General features: G+C 38.8%; 1 protein-coding gene across 2 annotated transcripts in view; it reads right to left on the reverse strand.

The window, feature by feature from the left end:
* Positions 1–3292: 3292 nt before the first annotated feature.
* The window catches only part of LOC116327106 (ankyrin repeat domain-containing protein 34A), a 37323-nt gene continuing 15959 nt past the window's right edge, over positions 3293–24656 (reverse strand). The window contains exons 2-3 of one of the 2 annotated variants that reach the window (XM_039619095.1): positions 5584–7295; positions 3293–4190 (exon numbers count right to left, since the gene is read on the reverse strand). In XM_039619095.1, the coding sequence (XP_039475029.1) occupies positions 5613–7211 (1599 nt within the window). In that variant the 5' untranslated portion in view covers positions 7212–7295 and the 3' untranslated portion in view covers positions 3293–4190; positions 5584–5612. Of the gene's footprint in view, positions 4217–5583; positions 7296–24656 lie in introns of both variants that reach the window. The other variant, XM_039619096.1, reaches the window with a different exon arrangement.

Here is a 24656-nt window from a genome sequence, read left to right on the forward strand (position 1 = left end):
TGTTATATTGCTGCCTCTGTTCGGTGGTGTCGAGCCAAACGGACTTTAACGTGTGTTTGAACGAGCTGACGGTTCACTCGTTAAGCTGAAAGAAAGATGCTTTAATCACAGGAGTCACACATGTGTCCACTGGACCATCTGGGAACTCTTCTTGTTTAGCACTCGTAATAACACAAACACTAAATCCTCCTTCTCTTGTGCTGTTTTGTAGCAGTGTGTACACCTGAGACTGTCACCTGTCTGTCTGTCCTGCACTCTCTCTCTGTTTCTTTCTCTCTGATTGTGGAATAAAAGTATGAACATGTATTTATAAGTTACACTTGTGTTTGAATCCTACAGCTTATCACACATTTGATTTCCATGTGTGACAACTGCAAGTGTCCAGAGTGAGGACAGACTGAGGGACCCACTGCTGCACATCATCTGTGAGGCTTTGCACCCTGATGATCCACCAGGACAAACTCAGCAGTGTGTGAGGAAGAGGAGGAGGAAGAGCCAGCAGCAGCTGACAGATGGAGAGAATAGACAGACTGTTCCCTGTTTGTGAAGGACTGCTAGGAAAGTTTAACATAACTAATTGTCTGTCCTGAATCAGTCTTATTAGGTAATGTTCAAATAATGTTATCATCCCAGTGTTTTCAGTGTGGGAGAAAGTACTCAGGGCCTTCAAGTTACACACTATGAAAGGCAGCAACAAGTTTAATATTCAGAAACCTAAAGTATGTATCAGCAGCAGAATGCAGCTAAAAATAAATGTTTGTTTCAGTTCTATGAAGCTTTGAGTATTTTGGATTAGTAGCACTGCTGTGTTTGTTGCATCATATTGCTGTAACTGTTTATATGCTTTATATATTCTGAGCTAAGTTGATCTATAGTGTTACATCATATTCTATAAGGATGTTATGTGTTTGTAGACTTTCTGCCCAGTTTGACCCATTTAGCAGAAGTCAGCCTGTTTAAGGCTCTGATATCTATTCTGTGTGACTTAAAGCAGTTATGACATGGTCTGATTTTCTCACCCAATAAAGGAATATTTAATATATCAGTCTGATCTTCATTCTATCAGAAACAGTTATCACAGCTCGTACATTGAATTTTTACACATATATATAAAGCATTGAGCCAAACTAAATAATGCCAACAAATTAAATGAACAACATTTGTCTCTTATATATAATACATCTGTATATACACTGTCAAAGATACTTGTCTTTGAGTGAAGATTTAAGGTGATAGGAAATATAAATAACTGCAACTTGAATCTTTACTGAAGCTCAGTGTTTGACACAGAGTTCAAGCTCACTGCTGTACTAAATCTTAATTAATATAATAATAAATATAATATTAGCCATATTATATTACCAAAGTGTAATGACACTCGTCTCATGCGTGACATTAGCTAATTGTTATTTACTAGCTCATCTTAAATCTCATGTTGTTACAGTCCCGTGGTCTCAGCCTCAGATACTTAACTAAGGAGTTTGGGTCCGCTCTTCTTCACAGCGTTGCTTCAGCTCATTGAAGTTTGCACCATTCGTTTACGCACAGCTCTCTGAGCTCTGCACTCTGGACCGCTGCAGCAGCTCCGTCTGTGCTCGGATCACCGTCCTGCCGATTGGTCCGAGCTTCATCTGCGGGACACACGGCCTCACTCTGAATCTGGAATACTCTGATGTACAGTGGAGTTCACGGTCCACTTGGATCGTCATCCCTCCTTCACCGCGCTCACAGTGAGCCGTTTGCTGCTGTGCACTTTACTGCTGCTGAAGTCTGCTGCAGCTTTACAAACCTAAGTCATGTTTTCTCCTCTTTTAAACCAGCCATACTTCTTTGGTCTATTTCTATTTGTGCTGTCATTAACTTCAATGTTTAAGATGCTAACTGAGGCCTGTAGTGTGAGATGGAGCGCTTTGATATTTGCACAAATTGACTGCAGCCACACCAACATCTGCCTATGAACAATCCTTCTCACTTTAGAATGATGGACTTTCACATTGTGTGGAAATGATCTCATCACTCCTCCCAGACTGATGGACAGAACCAAGAATATTGCTGATGTCTCATCCTCAGCACTGTGATAGCACATTCTTGAATGCTCCAGAGCAGCAAACTGACAACATTTCTACTTTTATATAGGTGGCTGCTTCTTACCCTTGTGACAGGTGAGACCTGAGCCTGGAAACTGCCCCTGGTAGGCAGGGCTGGGTTTTTCCCTTTTATAAGCACAGGTGCAGGTAATTTGTTGATCTCTTGTGTGAAAATGGAGTTGTGTGAATATTGGGTCTAAGCAGCGGTATTTGACCTTTTTAGCTTTTCTACAACAGCTTGATGTGGGTTGCATAGCCTTCTGTTAGTGAGGTAGGTCCCAGATAACGTTCTGCTTGAGTTTTGGCAGAGGTTTAAAGTTATTTGTACCCCAGTAGCAAAAAACTGCGGGGAAACTTGCCGGGGACAGTTAACTGAAAAACAGACATGAGGCAAAGTGGGAGGCATATTCCTTCTGAGGTAACCTGCTCAGTGTAAGTAATGTCCTGTTTTAATTTACAGATAGCCAATGGCTGCTGGGCCGACGTCCTTGGACGTCTGTGTCTGCTGCCATTTGTTCTGAGGCTGATTTAATTTGACAGTGAAGAGCTGAGAACTGTTCTGATGGTTGTGGCTGTTTATTTGGTCTGTTTGTTATCTCATCGTATCAGCACCCATTAATGTACTGATTTTGTTTTAGAGCAGTTTCATCATTTCTTAGCGCCGCAGACAGTGAAGGCGCTGTGTGGAAACTGAACCTTTTTCACGCCGCTTTTGCATGTACCGCGGTGCCGGGCATTGAAGAGTTTCTTTGACAAGTCTTTGCCCGGTCAAGTGTGGATTGCCATTTAATGTCTAAGACATGGTTTTAGTTTTTAATATATTCCCCTCAGCGCTTGTCCTGTCTCCCACCTACAATCGTACAATTTTATACTTTTAAATGTATATTATAAAGTGCACCTTTTAATTGTCTTGGGTGCTCCTGTTATCTGTTAAGAAAGATTTGTTTTTGTGTTAGGATTAAACCTTGTGGACTGATTGCATGCCTGCGGCTCATTCCTACTGACATGGGTGCCTCCCTTGGGTAACACCATGTTGATGCCTGTAGAACTAGTAAGAGTGGGCTTGGTTTTTTCACAGGATTGTATATAAATAAAAGTGAACTGAGGAGGTCGTAGGTTCAGCTGTGAGATTACTGATAACGATATCGACCAGGACACGCCCCAGTTTCCAACGATTTTTCCACCTGTTTATTAATAAAGGTGCTTCTGATTTAAAACCTACAACATCTCAGAATAAAATGAGTGAACTGACTTTTTCTGCCCAAGCTGCTCCTTTAACAGTGCCCCCTTGTGCTGAAACAGGTGTAGTGTATAACAGTACAGATTTGTTTTTCAGTACTTACAGTGTGAACTGGTTTCTTTGGAGTATCATAAACAATAAACCAATGTTTCTCAACACAAGTTCAATCAAAATATCATCTCTGAAAGTACAGACACAGGAAACGGGTAAAATAAAGATGAGTTTCCACGGATATACCAACTATTATATTGACTATAGATCATTACAGTACATACAGCGCAGTAGGTAGTTTTACACGTTATCAATCAAACAGGAGTGTATAAATAAATATGTCAGCTTTATGAATGAAAACAAGTTAGTTTGCAGCAGGATGTTTGTCTTCATCTGGTAGGAGGAGGAAAATGGAAATGACCTCAGTGCAAATTGTGCATCTGTAAACATCAAAGGAGTCTGATTATTTCTCTTTAGGTCAGTTCAGGTCTGAATGGAGGAGAGGACGAGGAATTCGGAAGAATCTGAAGAACTTTCTGTGGCTAAACATTTAGACAATTAAATGAAGGTGAGGAGAGCTTCACCCACAAGTTTCAACTTCAACCTGCTGAAAATCTCTCAGGGAGCCACAACGGTGAAACGAATTACCACCGTGTATGAGGAAATATGTTAAAGAGCTCTAGTAGTGGGTTATTTCAGTTATCCTTTATTTTATTCATTAAACTGATCTTGGGTTGGAGTTCTTCATCGAGCTTTCCTTTGATGTGAAAATTTTACACCAGGATGGTGGGTCTCCTGCTGGTCATGCAGAGGTACTGCAGTTTGTCTGTGGTGAAACGATGCAACAGGAAGCTGTTCTTCAGTTTGCCACACTAGAAAGAAGTAACCGTGACTGTCACTGGAAGACATTAAACACTGTATATCAAATTATAGCCCACTAGGCCAGAACCAACCCACCATACTTCTGCATGATGTTTGACTCATAAAGAATACATATCAGCGTTTTCTAGTTCAAAAATACTCAACATTAACATTTTATGCTTTTGAGGACCCAGTGTAACCTACAAGTTGTAATGCACATGCACCGTATGAAAAGCAGGTGATCGCTGCGTCAGGTACATATGTCATATGGTTTATTAGGAACTGAAGGCATGCAGATGGTGTAAATGATCTTCCTTCTGAGTTAAATTTAAATTTCAGAAGTTTTAAGAACTGCCCCTTGTATGTCAGCACAGTGGCCATGCAGATCAGGGGGAGCCAGGCCTCTGCACGAACGAGGCAAGTATATCATCATAACTCACTGAATTTAAACTGATTTTCAAGCACTTTAGTTTCTTAAAGATGCCAGAACAGTATTTGTGATCAAGAATACGTAGTTCGATTTAAAATGCAGCTTTCGTACTAATATGTTAAAACAAATTAGGATTACCTGTGAAGACACTGCTGACAAGCATCACGCAATGTCACTGAACAGCCACATAAAGCACCATTATTTAATTTAATACAGGTTTGTAAACACCTTCGTAAGAAAATAAGGTCTTGCATGTTGAACGTTATTTAGTTTCTTGGATTTAATATTTATTTTATTCGAATTTTGAAAGCAGTACAATTTGATATTTTCTTCTTGTTATTTTCAGAGCCCAAAGTCAGAGTCCCTGAGCAAGATGGCAGCATCTGCGTGTGGACGTACATGTCTATGAGCACGTCTCTGCGTGTGGACGTACACGTCTATGAATTCTGTATAATTTCAGCTTGAGCTGAAGCTTGACTTGAGTCTCATCAGAAACGCTTTTTCAATAACCTAAAAAAGAAGTCTAGTCAACTTAATACTGCTATCACCTGTATGATCGAGAACCTGCACAGACATGCACATGGCATATTCTCATATTCTCAGAATAATCTGATTCCTGAAGATATGTTATGTATGAAAGGTAATCTGAAGGGTAAGGTGATAGATGCATAAGACTGCTTTGTAACATCTACATTTATGTAGCTTTCAGCCAGACTTCATGGCTCTCTTTGGAATCTAAGTGCATGTTGCAATGATCTTTAATGTTGGTTGGATTAAACTCATACTGACCTCACAGTTTCACACCAGGAATAGACTAAACCTGTATTAAACCTAAACTCTTCTCAGGTGAATTGAGTCCTTGTTGGTGCAGCTCTCCTTAAAGACCACACCATGGTATTAATTTGAGTTCATCTGTGATGATCTAATGGAGATGCTTCACAGTAAATCAACCCCTGATGAGTCTCTGCAGCTACCTTTTGCTTTGCTCCCTTGTCCTCATTCATCAATCCCCGTTGGACTCAAGGACTTTCTCCGCCAGAATCTCCTGGAAGGTTGAAAGCTGCTTCATCTGCTCTGTCTGCATCGAGTGTCTCCTCATCAGCTTCTTCTTCATCTTGAAGTCTGGGCCCCGTTTGGGTGAGGCTGGGGCTACTGGGACCAGGATCTTATGTCCAGAGTTGATGGGGGAGGTGGGTTTCCCATTGGCCCGGATGTCAGGGATGGGTCTCTGCGGGTTGATGTTAAGCGGAGGCAGGAAGCCGGGCCTGGTGTGGGAGATGTGGTCCAGCAGCAGGGTCCCAGAGCCCCGGCGCTCCAGGAGCCCTGGGCCACGCCGTCGCATAGTGATGGGGGAAACTGAGTTGGGGATGTTTTCCAGAGACTCCCTGGAAGAACTTGTGACCAGGGACAAGGGGGAAGCGTTGTACCTCCTCCGCTCTACCGAAACCCTCCCAGAGTCCGGTGATCCAGGAATTGACTCTGGACAAAGGTGGGTATCTGACTCGTAGTGCTCCATCCGTGTGAGCTTGGGGTGAGCTAGGGCTCGGGCCACAACTGTCCCAGGTCCAGCAGCATTCTCCTGGGATTCTGGAGCTGTGTTCCTGCGGTAGAGGATCTGGTGCTGCTGGACTTTATCAGCCCACGATGGACCAGACAGCCCTGCGCAGTCCTCAGAGCAGGATCGGTCAATGAGTTTAGGGGACGTGGGGTCGTGCGTCTCAATGCTGTGACGCCGTGACAATAGTGGCCTCACCGGCTCTGTGACAGTCAGTCCATTCATCTCTGTGATCGTCTTGTTCAGGTTGCTGTTGCCCTCCTCCTCCTCCAGACCTCCATCCACCCGGTCCTGGGGAACCCCACTGAGAACCGAAGGTGCCACCAGGCCCCACGGTTCTGAGTTCAGACGCTTAAGCAGTTTACGGGGCGGTGGCCTCTTCTCACCTGGAGGTCGAGCTGAAGGTAAAGGTAATGCTGAGGTGAGTTTGAAGCTGAAGATTCCTTCCTCATCTTTGTCTCCTGCAGGGGAGGAGGTGCCAATCTCCACCTCAGAGGGTGACATACAGGCAGGAGACAGTTTGTCTACAATGCCTGGGGATGGTGGGGAGTTGAGGTACTGTTTGGTCTTCTTGGTGCCTGATGGAGATGTGTCGGTGGTGATGATGATCACCTCCTTGCCCTTGGCCTTGCAGGAGTCCAGCAGAACCTGCAGGGTGTCACGGTCCCCTTTGTTGATGGCGTGGACAAGAGCAGAGGAACCAGAGTAGTCTTTGAGGCTGGGATCGGCTCCATTCTCCAGCAGCAGTGAGACCACCTCCTTTCCTGCCTGCTCTGCACAGGCATGCATCAGCGCTGTCCGGCCACTCTTGTCAGGGATGTTGGGGTCAGCTCCTTTCTCCAGCAGATACCTCACCATCCTCTGCCGGGTCTGTGGGTCATCGTAGCTTGCTAAGCAGGCAGCGGAGATGGGCGTCTCCCCACGCTCATTGCCCTCATTGATGTAGGCGCCACCCTCCAGCAGCAGGCGGGTCAGCCTCAACTTCCCCTGGAAGACAGCTTTGAGGAGGGCATTCCCCTCAGTCTGCAGGGGTCCTCCATCGCCCATGATCCCTCGCCTCTCCTCAGACCTCCTGCCCACAGGATGCTGGCTTAATGCTGAATCTCCATCCTCCTTGATAAGTCACATGACCTGCAGAAAAAGTACATTGAGGTGAGTCCACCTTAATAAAAAACATGCTAACATGATGGAACCAAAGATACTATTTAAATTCTTTGGAGTTTTTAACCACTGATATTTACTGAGACTCTTTCTGCGTTGACGTCAGTAATTACTTCCTCATCCCCCACAATTTTGTTGTACATGTACAATGACAATAAAAGGCTATCTTATTGTATTCTCCAAATCATCAATGTGTCTTATAAACCTTCTTTCCTACAAGACTGCTGAAAGAATTCCTACCATTAATCAATACTTCAATCTTAAATATGATCAACCTATCTCTGCCTTCAAGCTGGCAGTAGTTCAGCTTTCAGAGCTCATCACAGCACAGAAACAGCTTTACTGAAGGTTACAAATGATCTTCCTATGGCCTCTGACAGTGGACTCATCTCTGTCCTTGTCCTGCTAGACCTCAGTGCAGCGTTCCATACTGTTGACCATAATATGCTATTAGAGCGATTAGAGCACACTGTAGGTATTACAGGTACTGCGCTGCAGTGGTTTGTATCATATCTATCTAATAGACTCCAATTTGTGCATGTAAATGGAGAATCTTGTTCACACGCTGAGGTTAATTATGGAGTTCCACAGGGTCCAGTGCTAGGACCAATTCTGTTTACAGTATACATGCTTCCCTTAGGCAGCATCATTAGAAGACATAGTATACATTTTCACTGCTATGCTGATGACACCCAGCTCTATCTGTCCATGAAGCCAGGTAACACACACCAATTAGTTAAACTGCAGGAATGTCTTAAAGACATAAAGACCTGGATGGCCGCTAACTTTCTGCTTCTTAATTCAGATCAAACTGAGGTTATTGTACTCGGCCCTGAAAATCTTAGAAATATGGTATCTAACCAGATTCTTACTCTGGATGGCATTACCTTGGCCTCCAGTAACACTGTGAGGAACCTTGGAGTCATTTTTGACTAGGATATGTTCTTCAATACACTTCAATGTCCTTCCATTTGCGCAACATCTCTAAAATTAGAAATATCCTGTCTCAGAGTGACGCTGAAAAACTAGTTCATGCATTTATTACTTCTAGGCTGAACTACTGTAATTCATTATTATCGGGATGTCCTAAAAACTCCCTGAAAAGCCTTCAGTTAATCCAAAATGCTGCAGCAAGAGTCCTGACAGGGACTAGAAAGAGAGAGCAGATTTCTCCTGTATTGGCTTCCCTTCATTGGCTTCCTGTTAAATCCAGAATTCAAAATCCTGCTCCTCACATACAAGGTCTTAAATAATCAGGCCCCATCTTATCTTAATGACCTTGTAGTACCATATCACCCAATTAGAGCACTTCGCTCTCGCTCTGCAGGCCTACTTGTTGTTCCTAGAGTATTTAAAAGTAGAATGGGAGGCAGAGCCTTCAGTTTTCAGGCCCCTCTTCTGTGGAACCAGCTTCCAGTTTGGACTCAGGAGACAGACACTATCTCTACTTTTAAGATTAGGCTTAAAACTTCCCTTTTTGCTAAAGCATATAGTTAGGGCTGGACCAGGTGACCCTGAATCCTCCCTTAGTTATGCTGCAATAGGTGTAGACTGCTGGGGGATTCCCATGATGCACTGGGTATTTCTTCTACACTCACTATGTGTTAATAGACCTCTCTGCACTGAATCATTCTTGTTATTAATCTCTGTCTCTCTTCCATAGCATGTCTTTAATAATAATGATGATAATAATAATAATAATAATAAACTTTATTTATAAAGCACACTTCAAACCAAGGGTATACCAAGGTGCTTAACAAGTAAACATAGAGGAAGAAAATAGAAATAGGACCAAAGCAAGTACTAGGTATGCAAGCAGATAACTGTCACTGATACACAGGAGAAGCAGCAGATACAGAACAAACAAGGAATTAAAATGAGCATAAAAGTGCATAATGTAGAATCATAAGTGAAATGTTAACTAGAAAGAAAGGCAAGATTGAATAAGTGGGTCTTTAGTCATGATTTAAACAATGCACTAGAATCAGAGGTGCGGATAGCAAGAGGGAGGTTATTCCAGAGTACCGTGGCAGCCAGAGCAAACGCACGGTCACTCCGAGACTTCAGCCGAGATCTAGGTTGCGTCAGAAGTAGTTGAGTAGCAGATCTAAGTGTTCTAGCAGGAGCATGTGGCCTAAGAAGTTCACTAAGATAATTCGGCGCTAATTTATTAATAGTTTTGAACATAAGCAGCAATATTTTAAATTGAATACGGTACTTGCTATGCTATCCAGCAATACAGCCAAGTTACTGACATAGTCACAGGAAGAGCTAGCAAAGGGACCCAAAGCACCACTTGGACATGAGAGATTTTACTGTCGAACACCACGATCTCAGTCTTCTTATCGTTTAAGACAAGGGAATTACTCAGGAACCATTCTTTGACCTCACGCTGCATTCTCGAAAGTAATGCAGAGACACAGCAAGGTCATCAATAAGTTCAAAATAGATCTGTATGTCATCGGCGTAACAGTGAAAGGCGATACTCTATTTTTCAAAGATTGTATTTGCTCCCTTTAGGCACAATGAGAAAAGAATAGGACCTAAAACTGATCCTTGAGGCACACCGCAACAGACCGGTGCACAGGAAGAGGAGAAGGTGCCCAAGTTAACCAAAAAGGACCTGTCAGCGAGGTATGATTTAAACCAGTCAAGGGCAGTGCCTCTAATACCCTCACTGTGCTCAAGTCTTAATAATAAGATGTTAGGGTCCACCATATCAAAAGTCGAAGAGACTTTCATTAGAGATAGGATACTAGGTCCAATTACATCAAAACAGTTCTTAACTATGCGAGATGGAAGAATGTCCAGCACAGTATTGTGTTATTCATTTGATCAACTAGCTGCTTAAAAGTCAAAAGTGACACAGGCTCAAACTGGTGGAAAGTTGAAATGCACTCAGAAATGGGGAGAGGACATGGAACAGGGGGAAGGGAGGACTTAAGAAATGAGACCTTATCTAAACAATGCATTTGAAATCGCTCACAAAGAGCCTGAGAATAAGGTAGAGGCATGTCCGGGCAAGGGTTAACCGCTGAGTTAAAAAATTTTAAATAAGGCGCAAGGGTTATGACCATTGGCCAAGATGATTTGGCCATTTTAGCAGCACTTTGGAATTTTAAGCAGCTTGTCCGTGGCCTGTCATAAGAAATCTGAAGTTGATCTTTTTTCCACCTTCTCTCAGCGCAGCGACACACGCTTCTGTTTCTTTATTATTATTAGTGTGAATGCTTGTAAAAGCATTCACAGTATTGTTCTTCTGTTTCTTTATTAGTGTGAATGCTTGAAGCATTCACAGTATTGTTCTTCTAATTAGTGTGAATGCTTGAAGCATTCACAGTATTGTCCTTCTAATTGTGTGGATGCCCTCAAAGGGCTTCCACACTATTGAGCTCCTGTTTCTCTTTATTCTTTATTGTGTGGATGCCCTCAAAGGGCTACCACACTATTGAGTTCCTGTTTCTCTTTATTGTGTGGATGCCTCAGGCATGCCTCTTTATTCTTTATCCTTTATTATTCTAGTTGCTCCGTTTTTTTGCCGCTTAACTACTCCCTCAGTTTTCAGCCGATTTTCATTGTTCAAACTCTAAACTGTTCTGCTACTTCTGCTTTCGAATGCTATATCTTTTGGTGTTTATTACTATTATACTTTTTAAAATATTACACTTTTTTCCTTTAATTTGTCCCATTGAAATGAATGGGAAACTTCCACAATTCTGCTAAAACTTGCTTGCTTTTCAAACTTAACTACTTCCTCATACTTTCACCTAGAAACTCCATTCAAACTTTAAAATGTTCTCAACTTATTGGGCTATTCCTGTCTGATTCAGCTTTTTCAGATCTTCTACCGTTTTAATCTTATCTCTCTTTAAGTTTTCAGTTGCAAAATTGTGATTTTTCGGAAAATACATGCGTTGCTATGGTTGCTATGCAGTTAACTCAGAGTGAGAGCTTGTCCTTTTTCAATTTTCTCTTCATGGCCAAACAACTTCTTGCTACTCGCTCAATTTCCACTCAACCCCCACAAATTATACATCAAAACGTAGGTATTTTTGCTGGCTTTCAGGAAATGTCATTATCATTGTTGTGGGATTTACAGATTTTTTGCAAATCTCCTCAGAGCAACACAAAGTCTGAAAACTCTCCATAGAAAGTCAATGGAGAGTTTGTTCAAAATAAGCGCTGGATTTCTCTAATGAGAGGCATTTTCAAATCGTCATATCTCCGTAACGAAACAAAGTTGAGACATGAGGCTTGTGCCAATATATCTTCAGACATCCCTCATGCTCACAATTCAAGAATTTTTTCCTCACCTATTACCGTTTGGCCATGAATTACACTTGTTTGAGGATAGGAAATTTGTCCCTCGCTCGGATTTCTTCAGATTTCAAACTCTGGAAATGAGGCACTTTTTTCTCTCGTCAGATCTTTTTGATGGATTTCCACAGAGACCTGAAAATTCCCATGACTGCTCACCAAAGCCTGCTGTTTCTTACGGTAAAAGAATGATTTTGATGCTCCATATAGATTTAGAGTTACAAAACGTTGCTTGAGGGCAAGTCAGGGCAGTTTTGCTTTGCCTCTACTCAGTTACAGTGTATTACAAGTCATATATCTTCAATAATTTATATTTTATCTCTGAATTATGAAGACCTGCAGATTCCCCCATCTCTTCTGAAGAACACGGTGTCAGAATGAGCATTCTAGCCCCTACGGTTAGGAAATTATGGCCATTTGTTCGAGGGGAGTCCTTAATGTGAGAAATACACTGCAGAAAACTTATACCTCTCTCTGTGTCTGTGTGTGTAAGGGCTGATTACAGCAGGTGCAGCTAATTTAACTGACCTAGATATACCAAGCCCAGACTCTTCACAGCCACTGTTCCCTTTAGACTGTGTGTATGTGTATGTTTGTGTGTCTGTATCAATATTTCTCCCATGTTTAAGTATTACTCCTCAATAATAGTATTTCTGTTAAATCAAAGTACTTCTACTACATCTTAGTACTTCTGCTCAATCATAGTATTTCTGCTATGCTGAAGTGCTTTTTGCTCGATTATAGAATTTCTGCTAAGTCAAAGTATTTCATGTAAATCAAAGTATTTATACCAAGTCCCAGTGAAATGAAGCCGTTTCTTCTCTCATCATATCTCCGCGACGGAGGTACAAAGAGCAATGAAAATCGCAGTCAAAGTACACCAAAGTCTGCTGATTCACCCAGTAGAAGAATGATGCTTCTATTCCACCTAGTTTTTGAGTTACACGACGTTTTCTAACTCCAAAAATCGGCGTTTTACGCCTCTCACCACGATCTAAATCTGACAGGTCATCTCCCTGTTTTCCAAGTTGCCGCCTTTCTCTTTCCCAGTGGCGTAGTTGGTAATGACACCATCACAGACCAGTAATTCATATTGATCATTTATTACAATTCTGCAAAGTTTATGATTTTAGCAGCTTTTCTAATATGGACCTCAGATTCTTGTTAACACTCCATGGCACAAATACTGTTCCCTTTAGGCTCTGTGTATGTGTGTGTGTATCAATATTTTTCCCATTTTAAAGTATTACTCCTCCATAATTGTATTTCTGTTAAATCAAAGTACTTTTACTACATCTTAGTACTTCTGCTCAATCACAGTATTTTTGCCAAATCATGGTTTTTGTGCCAAAACATAACATTTCTGTTATGTTAAAGTATTACTAATAAGTGGAGGAATTTTTGTCATGTTATAGTATATGTGCTGATTACAGTATATCTGCCAAATCATAGTATTTATCCCGATTCATAGTATTTATGCCAAATTACAGTATTTCTGCTAAAAAGCAGAAATAGTACCTTTTAGCAGAAATTTCTGTCAAAAGATATTAGTTATGTTAAAACAGTATTTCTGCTAAATCATAGTATTTGTACTAAATCATCGTACTTCTGCCTATTCATAGTATTTGTACCCAATCATAGTATTTCTGCCATATCATCGTATTTGTGCCAAATCATGGTATATTTTTGCCAAATCATGGTATTTGTGCCCAGTTAGAGTATTTGTGCCCAATTAAAATTTCTGTTATGTTATAGTATTACTACTAAGTCGCAGAATTTCTGTTATGTTATAGTATATCTGCTGAATATAGTATATGTCCCAAATCATAGTATTTATAGCAAATCATAGTATTTGTGCCTCAACATAGTATTTCTGCCCAATTGTAGTATTTGTGCAAAAACATAGAATGTCTGCAAAATCACAGTATATCTGTTATGTTATAGTATTACTACTAAGGCATAGTATTTCTACCAAATCATAGTATTCCTTCAAAATCATAGTATTACTGCAATTTCATAGTATTTTTGCAGAAACATTGTACTTCTTGTAAATCATAGTATTTCTACTAAATAATAGTATTTCTGCCAAATCATATTATTTGTTTCAAATCATAGCATTCAAACCAAATCATATTATTTGTGCCAAAACATTGTATTTGTACAAAGTCATAATATTTCTTCTAAATCATAGTATTTCAATCAAATCTCAGTAGTTGTGCTAAAACACAGTATTATTGCCAAATCATAGTATTTGTACCCAAACATATAAGTTCAACTTATTTAACTCTTCTCAACAGCCCAACACGTCTTCTTCACCCCGTTTCAGCAGAATTGTGTTTTTTTTCACCCCTTTTCAGCACAAATCCCAGTTTTTTCAGGTGTTTTCAACAGAAATTTTTTTTTTAGCAGAAATTCTGCTGATTCACCTGTTTTCAGTGCAACGTTCTACTTTGCCTCTTTTCAGTAGAAATTCTGCTGATTCACCTATTTTAAGCAGAATTTTCAGCCTTTTACCTCTTATCAGTACAAATCTCAGTATCTTCTGCTCATTTCAGAAGGAACCTTTTCACCTCTTTTCAGTACAAATTTGAACTTCTGTACCCCTTTTAAGCAGAATCTTTGCCTTTTCACCTCTTTTCAGCAAAAGATTCTGCTTCTTTACTTGTTTTCAGCATAATTTTTCAGTTTCTTTACTGCCATACAATTTTTGCAGCTTTTCATCTTTTTCAGTCATTTTCAGCAGACAGCTTCAGCGTTCCGGCATCCACACAGCATTTTCACAGGAAATGCAAATTTTTTCTAGTTAGTGTGAATGCTTGTAAAAGCATTCACAGTATTGTTGTTGTAATCTTTATTATTAGTGTGAATGCTTGTAAAAGCATTCACAGTATTGTTGTTATAATCTTTATTATTATTATTAATGTGAATGCTTGTAAAAGCATTCACAGTATTGTTCTTCTGTTTCTCTTTATTATTATCTTAACCACATTCCGTACGTTTTTTGGCATCTAACTCCTTCAAAACCGTTCAACTTAGAACAACAATTCAAACACCGTTAGATTCCTCTTCTTTTGGACGTGACTGCTTCTACTTTTCTCATTTTTAACATTTATATTTTTAAAATTATTCAACTTTTTCCAACAAAAATTTCCCATGTATTTCAATGGGGAGACCCTTCAAATTCTCCTTCAACTCACTCCTCTTTAAACTGTATCTACTTCCACATACATTGACATAGAGCCACCATTCAAACTTTAAGACGAAGACCAGACATTCAACTATTCAACTTGTATTTATCTTTTCAATATCTATTATACTTTTTCTTCAGTTCCAGTTTAAGTTTCATGATGTTTTTTCAGCCGTTTCAGAGTTTATAATGGGTGTGTATGGGACGGAATGTTGCCGCTAGAGAGAGCTCAACTGCTAGAGTGAGAGGAGCAAAAAAATTAATCTTAAAATCTTTTTTTAAAACTGCTGCTGTGTCCGCAGCGTTTGCTCTACAGCCATCATTTTACCCTCAATACGTAGTCATCGCTGTCCTCTTTCATCCAATGTGTTTACTATTGTACTAGGTGTTATGGTTCTTTCATAAATGTCACCAATGCACAGCCTCCTCCCTCCAACTCCTCCATAGACTCCAATGTTAAAATGGCTCAGAAGGTTCGTTTGAAAATCAGAAGTACAGGCTGTCTTTACACTGTCACCACGTCCATATAATAAACTCCACAGGCATGAAAACTGAGAATTCAGTAGACTGGACATTGCTGCCACTCACGGTGAAAGAATTTTGTCAATATGACCTGTACTTTTCTTTTGGGAGCGATTTGTTTGGGGCTGACTTTTCTGTTCATTTTAAGCAGCAAAAGTGAGGTGCATGTCTGCGTGTGTGTGTATGGAGCCATTGGGTGCAGTCACTATAGCAACCAGGCTCACACCTGCCTGCCTAACGAGCTCTGTCTCTCACTGTGCCAAGATTCATCTTGAACACTTGTCTTTCAACTGCTGCTGTGTCCACAGTGTTTGCTCTACAGCCATCATTTTACCCTCTAAACATCGCCATCATTGTTCTCTTTCCAACAGCATGTCTTTCAGAGCTCATAGATACAAACGTTTTAAACTGTGTGCATCCAAGTGGAGGGATCACATTTTAGTCATTCAGTTATTCAAAGAATATGAACTTTTAATATTAATTCAGATGTTTTCTGACTCTAAATTTTCTTTTCTCATTACTTAGGTTTTTCTAATTTACATTTAAAACATTTTCAACTATTTTCCAACTTCTTCTCTGTGGATGTCAGCTTTTAGCAGTTCGGCACTTTTGTTTTCAGGTGAAAATGTCTGTATTTTTCATCTCATTCAACATTTTTAACTTAAAATTCAGCAATTAATTCATTTCAGTGCATACATTCAGATTCAAGCATTCACACTGCAGTTTCTTCAAAAAATGCACTTTCTAGTTAGTGTGAATGCTTGCAAAAGCATTCACAGTATTGTTCTTCAAATCTTTATTTTTATTCTCTATTCCGTACGTTTTTTGGCATCTAACTCCTTCAAAACCGTTCAACTTAGAAAAACCATTCAAACACTGTTAGATTCCTCTTCTTTTGGACATGACTGCTTGTATTTTTCTCATTTATAACATTTATATTTTTAAAATTATTCAACTTTTTTCAACAAAAATTCCCCATGTATTTCAATGGGGAGACCCTTCAAATTCTCCTTCAACTTACTCCTTTTTTAAACTGTATCTACTTCCACATACGTTGACATAGAACCACCATTCAAACTTTAAAACGAAGACAAGACATTCAACTATTCAACTTGTATTTATCTTTTCAATATCTATTATACTTTTTCTTCAGTTCCAGTTTAAGTTTCATCCCTTTTTTTTCACCCGTTTCAGAGTTTATAATGGGTGTGTATGGGACGGAATGTTGGGGCTAGAGTGAGACAGCTCAACTGCTAGAGTGAGAGGAGGGGGAGAATTAATCTTAAAATCTTTTCTTAAAACTGCTGCTGTGTTCGCAGCGTTTGCTCTACAGGTCTGATTTTACCCTCAAAACGTAGCCATCGCTGTCCTCTTTCATCCAATGTGTTTACTATTGTACTAGGTGTTATGGTTCTTTCATAAATGTCACCAATGCACAGCCTCCTCCCTCCAACTCTTCCATAGACTCTAATGTTAAAATGGCTCAGAAAGTTTGTCTGAAAATCAGAAGAGCATGGTGTCTTTACACTGTCACCACGTCCATATAATAAACTCCACAGGCATGAAAACTGAGAATTAGGTAGACTAGACATTGCTGTCACTCACGGTGAAAGAATTTTGTCAATACGACTTGTACTTTTCATTTGGGAGCGATTTCTTTCGGCCTGAATTTTCTGTTCATTTTAAGCAGCAAAAGTGAGGTGCATGTCTGTGTGCGTGTGTACGGAGCCATTGGGTGCAGTCACTATAGCAACCAGGCTCACACCTGCCTGCCTAACGAGCTCTGTCTCTCACTCTGCCAAGATTCATCTTAAACACTTCTCTTTCAACTGCTGCTGTGTCCACAGTGTTTGCTCTACAGCCATCATTTTACCCTCAAAACGTCGCCATCGTTGTCTTCTTTCCAAAACCGTGTCTTTCAAAGCTCAGAGATTTAAATCTTTAAAACTGTGTGGATCCAAGTGGAGGGATCACATTTTAGTCATTCAGTGATTCAAAGAATATGAACCTTTATTATTCATTCAGATGTTTTCTGACTCTAAAATTTCTTTTCTCATTACTTAGGTTTTTCTAATTTACATTTAAAACATTTTCAGCTCTTTTCCAACTTCTTCTCTGTGGATGTCAGCTTTTAGCAGTTCAGCACTTTTGTTTTCAGGTGCAGATTTCTGTATTTTTCATCTGATTCAACATTTTTAACTTAAAATTCAGCAATTAATTCATTTCAGTGGATACATTCAGATTCAAGCATTCACACTGCAGTTTCTTCAGAAAATGCACTTTCTAGTTAGTGTGAATGCTTGTAAAAGCATTCACAGTATTGTTGTAATCTTTATTATTAGTGTGAATGCTTGTAAAAGCATTCACAGTATTGTTCTTCTAATCTTTATTAGTGTGAATGCTTGTAAAAGCATTCACAGTATTGTTCTTCTAATCTTTCTTATTAGTGTGAATGCTTGTAAAAGCATTCACAGTATTGTTCTTCTAATCTTTATTATTAGTGTGAATGCTTGTAAAAGCATTCACAGTATTGTTGTTGTAATCTTTATTCTATTTTATTATTATTATAGATTCCGTACGTTTTTTGTAGTCCTACTCCTTCAAAACCGTTCAACTTAGAAAAACCATTCAAACATCGTTAGATTCCTCTTCTTTTGGACATGACTGCTTCTATTTTTCTTATTTTTAACATTTATATTTTTAAAATTATTCAACTTTTTTCAACAAAAATTTCCCATGTATTTCAATGGGGAGACCCTTCAAATTCTTCTTCAACTCACTCCTCTTTAAACTGTATCTACTTCCACATACGTTGACATAGAACCACCATTCAAACTTTAAAACGAAGACAAGACATTCAACTATTCAACTTGTATTTATCTTTTTAATATCTATTATACTTTTTCTTCAGTTCCAGTTTAAGTTTCATGATGATTTTTCAGCCGTTTCAGAGTTTATAATGGGTGTGTATGGGACGGAATGTTGGGGCTAGAGTGAGACAGCTCAACTGCCAGAGTGAGAGGAGCAAAAAATTAATCTTAATATATTTTTAAAACTGCTGCTATGTCCGCAGCGTTTGCTCTACAGGTATGATTTTACCCTCAAAACGTAGCCATCGCTGTCCTCTTTCATCCAGTGTGTTTACTATTGTACTAGGTGTTATGGTTCTTTCATAAATGTCACCAAAGCACAGCCTCCTCCCTCCAACTCCTCCATAGACTCTAATGTTAAAATGGCTCAGAAGGTTCGTTTGAAAATCAGAAGAGCATGCTGTTTTTACACTGTCACCACGTCCATATAATAAACTCCACAGGCATGAAAACTGAGAATTAGGTAGACTGGACATTGCTGCCGCTCACGGTGAAAGAATTTCGTCAATAGGACCTGTACTTTTCATTTGGGAGCGATTTGTTTCGAGCTGACTTTTCTGTTCATTTTAAGCAGCAAAAGTGAGGTGCATGTCTGTGTGCGTGTGTATGGAGCCATTGGGTGCAGTCACTATAGCAACCAGGCTCACACCTGCCTGCCTAACGAGCTCTCTCTCACTGTGCCAAGATTCATCTTAAACACTTCTCTTTCAACTGCTGCTGTGTCCACAGTGTTTGCTATCAGCCATCATTTTACCCTCAAAACGTCGCCATCGTTCTTCTCTTTCCAGCACCGTGTCTTTCAAATCTCAGAGATGTAAACTTTTAAAATTGTGTGGATCCAAGTGGAGGGATCACATTTTAGTCATTCAGTGATTAAAGGAATATGAACTTTTAATATTCATTCATATGTTTTCTGACTCTAAATTTCCTTTTCTCATTTCTTAGGTTTTTCTAATTTACATTTAAAACATTTTCAGCTCTTTTCCAACTTCTGTGTGGATGTCAGCTTTTAGCAGTTCAGCTTTTTTGTTTTGAAGTGCAAATTTCTGTATTTTTCATCTCATTCAACATTTTTAACTTAAAATTCAGCAATTAATTCATTTCAGTGCATACATTCAGATTCAAGCATTCACACTGCAGTTTCTTCAGAAAATGCACTTTCTAGTTATTAGTGTGAATGCTTGTAAAAGCATTCACAGTATTGTTCTTCTAATCTTTATTATTATTATTAGTGTGAATGCTTGTAAAAGCATTCACAGTATTGTTCTTCTAATTAGTGTGAATGCTTGTAAAAGCATTCACAGTATTGTTCTTCTAATCTTTATTATTAGTGTGAATGCTTGTAAAAGCATTCACAGTATTGTTCTTCTAATCTTTATTATTATTAGTGTGAATGCTTGTAAAAGCATTCACAGTATTGTTCTTCTAATCTTTATTATTATTATTATTATTATATTTTATTATATATTCCGTGACGTTTTTTGTACTGTATCTCCTTCAAAACCGTTCAACTTAGAAAACCATTCAAACACCGTTAGATTCCTCTTCTTTTGGACATGACTGCTTCTATTTTTCTCATTTTTAACATTTATATTTTTAATTTTATTCAACTTTTTTCAACAAAAATTTCCCATGTATTTCAATGGGGAGACCCTTCAAATCCTCATTCAACTTACTCATTTTCAAACTGTATCTACTTCAACATAGGTTGACATAGAGCCACCATTCAAACTTTAAAACGAAGACAAGACATTCAACTATTCAACTTGTATTTATCTTTTCAATATCTGTTATACTTTTTCTTCAGTTCCAGTTTAAGTTTCATGATGTTTTTCAGCCGTTTCAGAGTTTATAATGGGTGTGTATGGGGACGGAATGTTGGGGCTAGAGTGAGAAGGCTCAACTGCTAGAGTGAGAGGAGCAAAAAATTAATCTGAAAATATTTTTAAAACTGCTGCTGTGTCCACGGTGTTTGGTCTACAGGTATGATTTTACCCTCAAAACGTAGCCATCGCTGTCCTCTTTCATCCAATGTGTTTACTATTGTACTAGGTGTTATGGTTCTTTCATAAATGTCACCAAAGCACAGCCTCCTCCCTCCAACTCCTCCATAGACTCTAATGTTAAAATGGCTCAGAAGGTTCGTTTGAAAATCAGAAGAGCATGGTGTTTTTACACTGTCACCACGTCCATATAATAAACTCCACAGGCATGAAAACTGAGAATTAGGTAGACTGGACATTGCTGTCGCTCACGGTGAAGGAATTTCGTCAATAGGACCTGTACTTTTCATTTGGGAGCGATTTGTTTCGGCCTGACTTTTCTGTTCATTTTAAGCAGCAAAAGTGAGGTGCATGTCTGTGTGCGTGTGTATGGAGCCCCTGGCTCAGTCACTATAGCAACCAGGCTCACACCTGCCTGCCTAACGAGCTCTCTCTCACTCTGCCAAGATTCATCTTGAACACTTCTCTTTCAACAGCTGCTGTGTCCACAGTATTTGCCCTACAGCCATCATTTTACCCTCAAAATGAAGCCATCGTTCTTCTCTTTCCAACAGCGTGTCTTTCAAAGCTCAGAGATGTAAACCTTTAAAACTGTGTGGATCCAAGTGGAGTGATCATATTTTAGTCATTCAGTGATTCAAAGAATATGAACTTTTAATATTCATTCAGATGTTTTCTGACTCTAAATAGTCTTTTCTCATTACTTAGGTTTTTCTAATTTACATTTAAAACATTTTCAGCTCTTTTCCAACTTCTTCTGTGTGGATTTCAGCTTTTAGCAGTTCAGCACTTTTGTTTTCAGGTGAAAATTTCTGTATTTTTCATCTCATTCAACATTTTTAACTTAAAATTCAGCAATTAATTCTTTTCAGTGCATATATTCAGATTCAAGCATTCACACTGCAGTTTCTTCAGAAAATGCACTTTCTAGTTATTAGTGTGAATGCTTGTAAAAGCATTCACAGTATTGTTCTTCTAATCTTTATTAGTGTGAATGCTTGTAAAAGCATTCACAGTATTGTTCTTCTAATCTTTATTATTATTATTATTATTATTATATTTTATTATATATTCCGTGACGCTTTTTTTGTAGTCTATCTCCTTCAAAACCGTTCAACTTAGAAAACCATTCAAACACCGTTAGATTCCACTTCTTTAGGACATGACTGCTTCTATTTTTCTCATTTATAACATTTATATTTTTAATTTTATTCAACTTTTTTCAACAAAAATTTCCCATGTATTTCAATGGGGAGACCCTTCAAATCCTCATTCAACTCACTCCTCTTTAAACTGTATCTACTTCAACATACGTTGACATAGAGCCACCATTCAAACTTTAAAACGAAGACAAGACATTCAACTATTCAACTTGTATTTATCTTTTCAATATCTGTTATATACTTTTTCTTCAGTTCCAGTTTAAGTTTCATGATGTTTTTTCAGCCGTTTCAGAGTTTATAATGGGTGTGTATGGGACGGAATGTTGGGGCTAGAGTGAGAAAGCTGAACTGCTAGAGTGAGAGGAGCGAAAAAATTAATCTTAAAATCTTTTTTAAAACTGCTGCTGTGTCCACAGCGTTTGATCTACAGGTATGATTTTACCCTCAAAACGTAGCCATCGCTGTCCTCTTTCATCCAATGTGTTTACTATTGTACTAGGTGTTATGGTTCTTTCATAAATGTCGCCAAAGCACAGCCTCCTCCCTCCAACTCCTCCATAGACTCCAATGTTAAAGTGGCTCAGAAAGTTCCTTTGAAAATCAGAAGAGCAGGCTGTCTTTACACTGTCACCACATCCATATAATAAACTCCACAGGCATGAAAACTGAGAATTAGGTAGACTAGACATTGCTGCCGCTCACGGTGAAAGAATTTTGTCAATACGACATGTACTTTTCATTTGGGAAGGATTTGTTTCGGCCTGACTTTTCTGTTCATTTTAAGCAGCAAAAGTGAGGCATGTGTGTGTGTGTGTGTGTATGGAGCCCCTGGCTCAGTCACTATAGCAACCAGGCTCACACCTGCCTGCCTAACGAGCTCTCTCTCACTCTGCCAAGATTCATCTTGAACACTTCTCTTTCAACAGCTGCTGTGTCCACAGTGTTTGCTCTACAGCCATCATTTTACCCTCAAAACGAAGCCATCGTTCTTCTCTTTCCAACAGCGTGTCTTTCAAAGCTCAGATATGTAAAGTTTTTAAACTGTGTGGATCCAAGTGGAGGGATCACATTTTAGTCATTCAGTGATTCAAAGAATATGAACTTTTAATATTCATTCAGATGTTTTCTGACTCTAAATAGTCTTTTGTCATTTCTTATGTTTTTCTAATTTACATTTAAAACATTTTCAGCTCTTTTCCAACTTCTTCTCTGTGCTTGTCAGCTTTTAGCAGTTCAGCTTTTTGTTTTCAGGTACAAATTTCTGTATTTTTCATCTCATTCAACATTTTTAACTTAAAATTCAGCAATTAATTCATTTCAGTGCATACATTCAGATTCAAGCATTCACACTGCAGTTTCTTCAGAAAATGCATTTTCTAGTTATTATTATTATTATTATTATTTTATTATATATTCCGACGCTTTTTTGTACTGTATCTCCTTCAAAACCGTTCAACTTAGAAAAACCATTCAAACACCATTAGATTCCTCTTCTTTTGGACACGACTGCTTCTATTTTTCTCATTTTTAACATTTATATTTTTAATTTTATTCAACTTTTTCAACAAAATTTCCCATGTATTTCAATGGGGAGACCCTTCAAATCCTCATTCAACTTACTCATTTTCAAACTGTATCTACTTCAACATACGTTGACATAGAGCCACCATTCAAACTTTAAAACGAAGACAAGACATTCAACTATTCAACTTGTATTTATCTTTTCAATATCTGTTATACTTTTTCTTCAGTTCCAGTTTAAGTTTCATGATGATTTTTCAGCCGTTTCAGAGTTTATAATGGGTGTGTATGGGACGGAATGTTGGGGCTAGAGTGAGACAGCTCAACTGCTAGAGTGAGAGGAGCAAAAAAATTAATCTTAAAATATTTTTAAAACTGCTGCTGTGTCCGCAGCGTTTGCTCTACAGGTCTGATTTACCCTCAAAACGTAGCCATCGCTGTCCTCTTTCATCCAATGTGTTTACTATTGTCCTAGGTGTTATGGTTCTTTCATAAATGTCACCAAAGCACAGACTCCTCCCTCCAACTCCTCCATAGACTCCAATGTTAAAATGGCTCAGAAAGTTCCTTTGAAAATCAGAAGAGCAGGCTGTCTTTACACTGTCACCACGTCCATATAATAAACTCCACAGGCATGAAAACTGAGAATTAGGTAGACTAGACATTGCTGTCGCTCACGGTGAAAGAATTTTGTCAATACGACATGTACTTTTCATTTGGGAAGGATTTGTTTGGGGCTGACTTTTCTGTTCATTTTAAGCAGCAAAAGTGAGGTGCATGTCTGTGTGCGTGTGTATGGAGCCCTGGCTCAGTCACTATAGCAACCAGGCTCACACCTGCCTGCCTAACGAGCTCTCTCTCACTCTGCCAAGATTCATCTTGAACACTTCTCTTTCAACTGCTGCTGTGTCCACAGTGTTTGCTCTACAGCCATCATTTTACCCTCAAAATGTCGCCATCGTTGTTCTCTTTCCAACACCGTGTCTTTCAAAGCTCAGAGATGTAAACCTTTAAAACTGTGTGGATCCACGTGGAGGGATCACACTTTAGTCATTCAGTGATTCAAAGAATATGAACTTTTAATATTCATTCAGATGTTTTCTGACTCTAAATTTTCTGTTCTCATTTCTTAGGTTTTCCAAATTTTAATTTAAAAACTTTTCAGCTATTTTCCAACTTCTTCTGTGTGAACATCAGCTTTCAAAAGTTCTGCACTTTTGTTTTCAGGTTAAAAACTCTGTATTTTCAGGCTCATTCAACATTTTTATTTTTAACTTAAAATTCAGCAATTAATTCATTTCAGTGCATACATTCAGATTCATGCATTCACACTGCAGTTTCTTCAGAAAATGCACTTTCTAGTTAGTGTGAATGCTTGTAAAAGCATTCACAGTATTGTTCTTCTAATCTTTATTATTATTATTATTATTATATTTTATTATATATTCCGTACGTTTTTTGTAGTCTATCTCCTTCAAAACCGTTCAACTTAGAAAAACCATTCAAACACCGTTAGATTCCACTTCTTTAGGACATGACTGCTTCTATTTTTCTCATTTATAACATTTATATTTTTAATTTTATTCAACTTTTTTCAACAAAAATTTCCCATGTATTTCAATGGGGAGACCCTTCAAATCCTCATTCAACTCACTCCTCTTTAAACTGTATCTACTTCAACATACGTTGACATAGAGCCACCATTCAAACTTTAAAACGAAGACAAGACATTCAACTATTCAACTTGT

Source organism: Oreochromis aureus, linkage group 11 (assembly GCF_013358895.1).
Source record: "Oreochromis aureus strain Israel breed Guangdong linkage group 11, ZZ_aureus, whole genome shotgun sequence".
Classification (NCBI taxonomy): domain Eukaryota; kingdom Metazoa; phylum Chordata; class Actinopteri; order Cichliformes; family Cichlidae; genus Oreochromis; species Oreochromis aureus.